Source organism: Siphateles boraxobius, unplaced genomic scaffold, assembly GCF_051911475.1.
Source record: "Siphateles boraxobius isolate OS27281-9 unplaced genomic scaffold, OSU_SipBor_1 515, whole genome shotgun sequence".
NCBI lineage: Eukaryota > Metazoa > Chordata > Actinopteri > Cypriniformes > Leuciscidae > Siphateles > Siphateles boraxobius.
In genome coordinates, this window is record NW_027509159.1 from 5,452 (window position 1) to 16,381 (window position 10,930).

General features: G+C 35.3%; 1 protein-coding gene across 1 annotated transcript; it reads left to right on the forward strand.

The window, feature by feature from the left end:
- Nucleotides 1-1,357: 1,357 nt before the first annotated feature.
- LOC143713518 (bone morphogenetic protein 10-like) lies at nt 1,358-6,277 on the forward strand. Its single transcript, XM_077204853.1, has 2 exons — nt 1,358-1,929; nt 5,116-6,277. The coding sequence occupies exons 1-2, from the start codon at nt 1,632-1,634 to the stop codon at nt 5,958-5,960; spliced, it is 1,143 nt and encodes a 380-aa protein (XP_077060968.1). The 5' UTR covers nt 1,358-1,631; the 3' UTR covers nt 5,961-6,277.
- The last annotated feature ends 4,653 nt before the right edge of the window (nt 6,278-10,930 follow it).

The window sequence follows — 10,930 nt, forward strand, 5'->3', positions numbered from 1 at the left end:
GTGATATAAAGTCACAATTGCGTATTATATTAAAGTTACATTTGTGTGATATAAAGTCACAATTGCGTATTATAAAGTTACATTTTTGTGTTATAAAGTCACAATTGCGTGTTATAAAGTCACAATTGCGTTTTATAAAGTCACAATTGCGTATTATAAAGTTACATTTGTGTGATATAAAGTCACAATTGCGTATTATAAAGTTACATTTGTGTGATATAAAGTCACAATTGTGTTATAAAGTCACAATTGCGTATTATAAAGTTACATTTGTGTGATATAAAGTCACAATTGTGTGTTATAAAGTTACATTTGTGTGATATAAAGTCACAATTGTGTTATAAAGTCACAATTGCGTATTATAAAGTTACATTTGTGAGATATAAAGTCACAATTGCGTATTATAAAGTTACATTTGTGTGATATAAAGTCACAATTGCGTATTATAAAGTTACATTTGTGTGATATAAAGTCACAATTGTGTTATAAAGTCACAATTGCGTATTATAAAGTTACATTTGTGTGATATAAAGTCACAATTGTGTGTTATAAAGTTACATTTGTGTGATATAAAGTCACAATTGTGTTATAAAGTCACAATTGCGTATTATAAAGTTACATTTGTGAGATATAAAGTCACAATTGTGTGTTATAAAGTTACATTTGTGTGATATAAAGTCACAATTGCGTATTATAAAGTTACATTTGTGTGATATAAAGTCACAATTGCGTATTATAAAGTCACATTTGTGTGTTATAAAGTCACAATTGCGTATTATAAAGTTACATTTGTGTGATATAAAGTCACAATTGTGTTATAAAGTCACAATTGCGTATTATAAAGTTACATTTGTGTGATATAAAGTCACAATTGTGTGTTATAAAGTCACAATTGCGTGTTATAAAGTCACAATTGCGTATTATAAAGTTACATTTGTGTGATATAAAGTCACAATTGCTTTGAAATCGCTGGTGTTTCTGGCGTCACAAACTACCTTGTAACCAATCAGATCAACGCGTGATCGTCAACGAGTGGATCTCTGAGTGAGTGAGTGAGTGGAGGCGGGGCTCATATGCATATTCATAGAACCACGCATTCTAATTGAGGCGAGGGTGTCGAGTTACATTCAAGATATTTTAAGACATGAAGAAAAAACGTTTAAACGTAATTTTCATGAGTTTTAAGCAATGAAATGATTGACTAGTGGAACTTTAAGAACTGACCCTTATATGGAGTCGCTGTGAAAACCCTCTTTGTCAAACCTTTATTTTTAAGAGTGTGAATAAGAGCGTCTGCTCACTGTAAATATGGATTTACTTGTAGTCAGTGCGTATATATACGTTTGAGCTGCAGGTTTGAGAAAGGCATGCATGGAAAGAAGATACAGAGAGTGTGAGGAACCCAGTGGCCCTCAGAAAAGGCCCACAGACCAAGTGGCAACATCTCCAAACTTGTCAGCACAAGCGGGTCGACAGCGCAGTCCTGCCCTCTATACCCGTCACAAGATCCACAAGGACGAGGCTGTTTTTCTTCTCGCACCACATCAACCTGTCAGAGAGAACCGGACCGGCGCAAACACCAGGTGTCCGAACCTCATATCACATCATCCTAACAGTTCTCCACAGTTCTAATGGCTCTTTCTGTGTTTCCTCGAGTGTTGGGTCTCTGTGTCCTGCTGGTGTCGTGGGCTCACTGTGGCCCGGTTCCCCGTCTGGAAGAGCCGGACGGTGTTGTGGATGATGTGGACATGCAGGAGGTTCTGGGTCAGTTCCTCCACATGTTGAACTTGACGGATCCGGGGCCCGGATTGAAGCCACGCTCCAGCCGCACCAAACCTCCTGAATACATGCTGGAACTTTACAACCGATTCGCCAACGACCGAAGCGCCACGCCGTCTGCCAACATCGTGAGGAGCTTCAGGAATGAAGGTACAAGGTGCACTTTTCCTTCTGCTAATCCTGGTTTGGTTCATAAACAGACGTTCCTTACAAAAAGCAAAGGAATCAACCTTGTTTGTTTGTTTTTAACTATTTATGTAGCTTGTCAAGTCACATTTATTTATATAGTGCTTTATATAATACAGAAGAAGCTTCACATTAATAAACAATAAAGTTACAAAATTAATCAATAAACACAGAAGCTTCACATTAATAAACAATAAAATATCAAAATTCATCAATAAATACAGAAGCTTCACATTAATAAACAATAAAATAACAAAATTCATCAATAAATACAGAAGCTTCACATTAATAAACAATAAAATATCAAAATTCATCAATAAATACAGAAGCTTCACATTAATAAACAATAAAATAACAAAATTCATCAATAAATAAAGAAGCTTCACATTCATAAACAATAAAATATCAAAATTCATCAATAAATACAGAAGCTTCACATTAATAAACAAAAAAATAACAAATCCATCAATAAATACAGAAGCTTCACATTAATAAACAATAAAATAACAAAATCATCAAAGATTACAGAAGAAGCTTCACATTAATAAACAATAAAGTTACACAATTAATCAATAAATACAGAAGCTTCACATTAATAAACAATAAAATATCAAAATTCATCAATAAATACAGAAGCTTCACATTAATAAACAATAAAATAACAAAATTCATCAATAAATAAAGAAGCTTCACATTCATAAACAATAAAATATCAAAATTCATCAATAAATACAGAAGCTTCACATTAATAAACAATAAAATAACAAAATCATCAAAGATTACAGAAGAAGCTTCACATTAATAAACAATAAAGTTACACAATTAATCAATAAATACAGAAGCTTCACATTAATAAACAATAAAATATCAAAATTCATCAATAAATACAGAAGCTTCACATTAATAAACAATAAAATAACAAAATCCATCAATTATGAAACAAAATGAGCAGCTGTTCAGAAGACAACAGCTTCATTATTCAGATCTATTCAGTTTAATAGCTGACAATGTTGTTCAACTGTTCATCAATTGTGATTTATTAATTATTGAGTATTTCGGTGTATTGTGTATTTTTTCTAATCCTTTTTCAATGCATGTACTTATGCAATATTTAAAGACTTTTCTTTAAAAAAATTTGAACAAAGTTACTTTTGCAATTTATTATTTGAAATGATAATTAGCATTTTAAATTATTATTAGTAGTAGAATTATTTAACCATTATTTAATTTAAAAATGATGTGATCATTATTTTAATATTGTTTTATATTATTAGTCTTATAATGTTTAATAAATATGATTATTCATATTTGTAAATAAAAAATAAAAATAATGATTATTATAATATTTATATCATTAGTATTATAATATTTTAATACATATATAAATTATTATTATTATTTAAAATAAAAATATATTAATAATTATTTTCATAGGATTTATATATAATATTTTTATTGTCATTATTTATTTTTTTACAATTAAAACCAATGATTATTTTAATAATAATAATAATAATAATAATTATTATTATTATTATTATTATTTAACCATTCTAGTTTTTCTCCTGGTGTTTGTATAATTATAATAATGTATATTGTTAGTATTGTAATATTTTAATAATGATATGAATTATTATTATTATTATTTAAAACTAAAACTATTCTTTAAATTAAAATCTTAAATGTTTCTTGTTTTTCTCCTGATGTTTGTACTATAATTATAATGTATATTTTTAGTATCAAAATATTTTAATAACGGTAATTGTATATTATTTCATTATTATTATATTATTATTAGTAGTAGTATTACAATTAAAACCAATGGTTATTATTATTATTTAACCATTCATTACATTTAGGGCTGCAACAACTAATCGATAAAATCGATTATAATCGATTATGAAAATCGTTGTCAACGAATGTCATTATCGATTAGTTGGTCTGCTTACGTCACGGGGAGCGTTTACTGGTACACACACACACGCAAGGTCTCTCTCCCTCAGGCGCTCTGCCGAGCGCGCGCGCTACACGGTTTGGAGCAGTCTCTTCTGTCTCGCATGCGCGGGAGTTTGAACTAATTCGCGGGCATCAGGGAGCCGCAATCAATATGCGGGAGACTCCCGGGACTTCCGGGATGTCTGTATTTTGTCTCGAGCATCAGGTTGTGCAATCAGTTCGCTCGCAACGTAAGTGATGGATTAAAATAGCGCTACCGCAGAAATAGGTTAAATTAAAACGGTGTTTACAAAGTGAAGCATTAAATACAAAGGCAGCAGTAAATAACAGCAGCAGTAAAATATTGTTTTTTAGTCACTGTACTCAGTGGTTTTCAGCGAATGCTTGTGCACTAATGCATAATTTCTCCTGTCCTTTACTCAAGCCTGTTAGCTCGCTGGGTAACGTTACCTCCATTCCGTTCTCTTTTTATAGCATTTGTCTACTAAGTTTTAATTGTTTTTCAAACGCGATCTACTGCGGCTCTACATTCACACAATTGTTTTCAGTCTTTCTATATTTATTTAATCAATTTATCCTTATATTATTCTTTTATATATTATATATAATATATATTATATTCTTTATCCTTATATTCCTTATATATAATTAATTTTAAATAAAAATTAAATGAATTATATATTTTAGATGTTTTTAGTTTGTTTTTAGTTCAGATATTCACATCTGAACAACATGTCTGTGTAAATTTGTTTTAACAAAAATTGTGTTAAAACATAATATGTTGGATATCATTTTTTTTAACAATAATCATGTTTGTCAACTTGCCATCAGCAATTATCATTAAAAACAATGCAAATATTGATATTAGTAAAACTCAATGTGTGGCTTTTGCACTTTTTAAAGTACACTTTTACACATAAATACCCTGATTTACGGTTTTATTTAGTTATGATTAAAAAAAAAAATCTAATTTAATTTCTATCCGATTAATCGATTAATCGAAAAAATAATCGTCCGATTAATCGATTATCAAAATAATCGTTAGTTGCAGCCCTAATTACATTAAAAATCTAAATTATCTTGTTTTATCTCCTGGTGTCTGTGTTCCTTATCCAGATTGACATCAGAAAAATGGTGTTGTTGTTCTTTTTTTTTTAAAGTTTAATTTCTCAATAAATCGTGTGTTTTTCACAGACCACACCTTGAGCAAGAGCCTGCGAACACACCGTCTCCTGTTCAACCTGTCAGTGCCGCAACACGAGCGCGTGGTCAGCGCAGAGCTGCGTCTGCACACACTCCTCGCCAGAGACTCGACCCAGCGCTTCGGATCCGGATGGAAGGTGAGCGTATTTGACGCGCATCGGGGCGGGCGCTACGGGAGAGGCGAGGGAGACCCGCTGGCGGTGAAGCACGTGCACCGCATGGAGAGCGGATGGGAAGTCTTTGATATGACGAACGCTGTTCAACATTGGCGAAAGCTCAATATCGTGAGCCCCAGGCTGGAGGTTCACACTGAAAATCTGAACGCGTTTAGGAATACGAAGGTAGACCTGGACATTGACAAGAATCCCGATGGACAACACGAGCCGGTGCTAATCGTCTTCTCTGATGACCAAAGCGAAAACTTTGGCATGATGGAAGAGGACAACGAAGTGAGGACAGATGAAGAGCAGGTGCGCTTAAACAACGGCGTCTCGAGAGTCCGGCGCAGCGCTGAAGCGGAAGACTGCAAAATAGCCGAGATGTATGTGGATTTTAAGGACATCCAATGGGACTCGTTCATCTTGGCGCCGTCTGGATATCAGGCGTTCACTTGTCGTGGCGTGTGCAACTATCCTCTCGCTCGCGAAGTGACGCCCACCAAACACGCCATCATCCAAACGCTGCTCAATCTGAAGAGTCCTCAGAGAGCCTCGAAAGCGTGCTGTGTGCCGACCGAGCTAAAGCCCATATCCCTCCTGTATGAGAACGAGAACGGCGTTGTGGTTTTAAATAATAAATACGAAGGAATGGTGGTCAAGGAGTGCGGATGCAGATAATCCGAGAAAGACTGTTTAGTGTATAAAACGTCCGTGAACTGAACGTCCAGAATATAACCGCATTTTATTTAGGCCTCATGTATATTTACTTGTTTTAAATTATTACGTTTTCTATTGCACATCCTACTTGTAATATACAACACACTGCTAAGCATTTGTCACTTATAATGAGAGCTAAATGGTACCACTTTACAGTAAGATTCATTAGTTAACATTGGTTAATGTATTTACCAACATGAACTAACCATGAGCAATACAGTTATTACAGTATTTATTAATCTTTGTTTAATGTTAGTTCATAAAAATATAGCTGTTCATTGTTCATGTTAGTTCACAGTGCATTAACTAATGTTAACTAATACAACCTTTGATTTAATGACGTATTAGTAAATGTTGAAATTAATATTAACTAAGATTAATAAATGCTGAAGAAGTATTGTTCATTCTTAGTTCATATTGACTAAGGTAATTAACTAATGTTATTTAAAGGGATAGTTCACCCAAAAATGTAAATGCTGTCAGTAATTACTCTCCCTCATGTTGTTCAACCCCGTAAGACCTTCGTTCGTCTTCGCAACACGAATTATGATATTTGTGATTAAATCTGAGAGCTGGATCACTCCTCCATAGGCTTCTAAGGGATTGAAACTTGCAGGCCCCGAAAAGTCATTACAGACATCGTTAAAATAGTCCAAGTGACTACAGTGGCTCAATCTTAAGTTTATCAAGCGACGAGACAAAAACAAACAAAAATAACGACTTCTATTTCAACTATTCATTTCCTTCTCTGTGGGCCTCAAGTCAGTTAGCGTAGTGTGATAGCGTAGTGTGATTGCGTAGTTTGATAGCGTAGTGTGATAGCGTAGTGTGATTGCGTAGTTTGATAGCGTAGTGTGATAGCGTAGTGTGATAGCGTAGTGTGATTGCGTAGTGTGATAACGTAGTGTGATAGCGTAGTGTGATTGCGTAGTTTGATAGCGTAGTTTGATAGCGTAGTGTGATAGCGTAGTGTGATAGCCTAGTGTGATAGCGTGATAGCGTAGTGTGATAGCGTAGTGTGATAGCGTAGTGTGATAGCGTAGTGTGATAGCGTAGTGTGATTGCGTAGTGTGATTGCGTAGTTTGATAGCGTAGTGTGATAGCGTAGTGTGATTGCGTAGTGTGATAGCGTAGTGTGATAGCGTAGTGTGATAGCGTAGTGTGATAGCGTAGTGTGATAGCGTAGTGTGATAGAGTAGTGTGATAGAGTAGTGTGATAGAGTAGTGTGATAGAGTAGTGTGATAGAGTAGTGTGATAGCGTAGTGTGATAGAGTAGTGTGATAGAGTAGTGTGATAGAGTAGTGTGATAGCGTAGTGTGATAGCCTAGTGTGATAGCGTGATAGCGTAGTGTGATAGCGTAGTGTGATAGCGTAGTGTGATAGCGTAGTGTGATTGCGTAGTTTGATAGCGTAGTGTGATAGCGTAGTGTGATAGCGTAGTGTGATTGCGTAGTGTGATAACGTAGTGTGATAGCGTAGTGTGATTGCGTAGTTTGATAGCGTAGTTTGATAGCGTAGTGTGATAGCGTAGTGTGATAGCGTAGTGTGATAGCGTAGTGTGATAGCCTAGTGTGATAGCGTGATAGCGTAGTGTGATAGCGTAGTGTGATAGCGTAGTGTGATAGCGTAGTGTGATTGCGTAGTTTGATAGCGTAGTGTGATAGCGTAGTGTGATTGCGTAGTTTGATAGCGTAGTGTGATAGCGTAGTGTGATAGCGTAGTGTGATAGCGTAGTGTGATAGCGTAGTGTGATTGCGTAGTTTGATAGCGTAGTGTGATAGCGTAGTGTGATAGCGTAGTGTGATTGCGTAGTTTGATAGCGTAGTGTGATAGCGTAGTGTGATTGCGTAGTTTGATAGCGTAGTGTGATAGCGTAGTGTGATAGCCTAGTGTGATAGCGTGATAGCGTAGTGTGATAGCGTAGTGTGATAGCGTAGTGTGATAGCCTAGTGTGATAGCCTAGTGTGATTGCGTAGTGCTATGTCACACGTAGGCTAGCTATTGGCCGTCGCTGGTCATGTGTGTGATGCGTGTGGCGTACAACACAGAAGCGCTGCGCTGTTACACTAGTGAACTCACTCGACTTCCACAGAGAAGGAAATTAATAGTTGAAATAAAGTCGTTATTTATTTATTTTTTGCACACAAAAAGTATTCTCGTGGCTTGATAAACTTAAGATTGAGCCACTGTAGTCACTTGGACTATTTTAACGATGTCTGTAATAACTTTTCGGGGAACAAGTGTCAATCCCTTAGAAGCCTATGGAGGAGTGATCCAGCTCTCAGATTTAATCAAAAATATCTTAATTTGTGTCCTGAAGATGAACGAAGGTCTTACGGGGTTGAACAACATGAGGGAGAGGAATTAGTGACAGAATACTCCTTTTTGGGTGAACTATCCCTTTAATTAACCTTATTGTAAAGTGTTACTAACTAAACCTGCTGCTTGATCTGAGCGTTTTCATCTGCGACTCTTCAAGCAAACAACTTGTTTTTCTTCATGCAATGTCAGTTTTGAGATTTTGGACTGTTTAGCTTTTCATAACGTGTTCTTTCAGAGTAGTTGAAGAAAGCATCCAAAATACACTTCCAACTCTTTATTTCATTGCACTTAATTTATTTGCGTCTGTAGGTTTCAATTCCAATGCAAACTCTAATATGTCAACAAAAATAAATAATTTTGACCAAATTGAACAAAATGTGTTCAACGTTCTGGAAATGTATGCAAATGAAAGCATATTTAATTAATAATAACAATAACTAATAATAACCCTTACAAAACTAAACAATTTTGACAAAATTGAACAAAATTTGTTCAATGTTCTGAAAATGTATGCAAATGAAAGCATATTTAATTAATAATAACAATAACTAAAAATAACTAACAAAACAAAAAATTTTTGACAAAATTGAACAAAATGTTCAACCTGGCTTTATCAAATGTTCTAGAAAAGTATGCAAATGAAAGCATATTTTATGTATATTAGATAATGCATAATTTGCATATTTAAACATAACATTTCAGAAAACTTAAAAAATAAAGGTTCCAAAAGTGTTTTTGTTTTCACATTGATGCCATTTGGGAACAAAATTGGTCCTTCAAAGCACCTTTCAGTGATCAGTTCTTTAAAACAACCATTTTTTTTTAGTTTAAAGAACTTTTTTCCAATGAAAAAATTCCATTGGATGTTAAAGGATGAACTTCTAAAACATTCCATTGGATGAACCATCGATGCCGAGAAAGCTTTATTTTAAAGAGTGAGCCTCTTTTATATCTGCTTAACTTCAGCTGAACACAATCAAATAACATCGATTGTAACCCAAACGTTGTTCCTCAGAGCGTGTGTGTTGTCCCGCCCCTGACGCCGCATGCCATGCGAGCCACAAACACGTTCTCTTCCACAGCTGAGATAAGCAGGTGTCAGAACCCGAGAAGTGTGCGACCCCTCACTCAGGATGAGACCTCGTCACAAGTGGTGTGTCGCTGGAGGCGCGAGCCGTCAGATTCCTGAGCGCCAACAGCAACCGTTTCCAACGATACCTTCACTTCCACTTCCATCTAATGCTGTGATGAGCTACAGTCCAGGGACACTCTCAGAAGAAAAGTTCTAGATGGAACATTTAAAGGAGTAGTTCACCCAAAAAAATTTAATTAGCCCATGATTTACTCACCCTGAGACGAACACAATCAGTTATATTAAAAAATGTCCTGGCTCTTCCAAGCTTTATAATGGCAGTGAATGGCCGTTTCTGTTTTGAAGTCCATATAGTGCATCTATCCATCATAAAAGTGCATCTATCCATCATAAAAGTGCATCTGTCCATCATAAAAGTGCATATATCCATCATAAAGGTGCATCTATCCATCATAAAAGTGCATCTATCCATCATAAAAGTGCATCTGTCCATCATAAAAGTGCATCTATCCATCATAAAAGTGTATCTATCCATCATAAAAGTGCATCTATCCATCATAAAAGTGCATATATCCATCATAAAGGTGCATCTATCCATCATAAAAGTGCATCTATCCATCATAAAAGTGCATCTGTCCATCATAAAAGTGCATCTGTCCATCATAAAAGTGCGTCTATCCATCATAAAAGCGCATCTATCCATCATAAAAGTGCATCTATCCATCATAAAAGTGCATCTGTCCATCATAAAAGAGCATCTGTCCATCATAAAATTGCACCTGTCCATCATAAAAGTGCATCTGTCCATCATAAAAGTGCATCTGTCCATCATAAAAGTGCATCTATCCATCATAAAAGTGCATCTGTCCATCATAAAAGTGCATCAATCCATCATAAAAGTGCATCTGTCCATCATAAAAGTGCATCTGTCCATCATAAAAGTGCATCTATCCATCATAAAAGTGCACCTGTCCATCATAAAAGTGCATCTGTCCATCATAAAAGTGCACCTGTCCATCATAAAAGTGCATCTGTCCATCATAAAAGTGCATCTATCCATCATAAAAGTGCATCTGTCCATCATAAAAGTGCATCTATCCATCATAAAAGTGCATCTATCCATCATAAAAGTGTATCTGTCCATCATAAAAGTGCATCTGTCCATCATAAAAGTGCACCTGTCCATCATAAAAGTGCATCTATCCATCATAAAAGTGCACCTGTCCATCATAAAAGTGCATCTGTCCATCATAAAAGTGCATCTATCCATCATAAAAGTGCATCTATCCATCATAAAAGTGCATCTATCCATCATAAAAGTGCATCTGTCCATCATAAAAGTGCATCTGTCCATCATAAAAGTGCATCTATCCATCATAAAAGTGCATCTATCCATCATAAAAGTGCATCTGTCCATCATAAAAGTGCATCTGTCCATCATAAAAGTGCACCTGTCCATCATAAAAGTGCATCTGTCCATCATAAAAGTGCATCTGTCCATCATAAAAGTGCATC

Coding starts and splice junctions, on each gene's coding strand:
- LOC143713518 (XM_077204853.1), top strand. CDS start 1,632: ATGGCTCTTTCTGTGTTTCCTCGAGTGTTGGGTCTCTGTGTCCTGCTG. Junction 1,930..5,115: donor GAGGAGCTTCAGGAATGAAG/GTACAAGGTGCA, acceptor TGTTTTTCACAG/ACCACACCTTGAGCAAGAGC.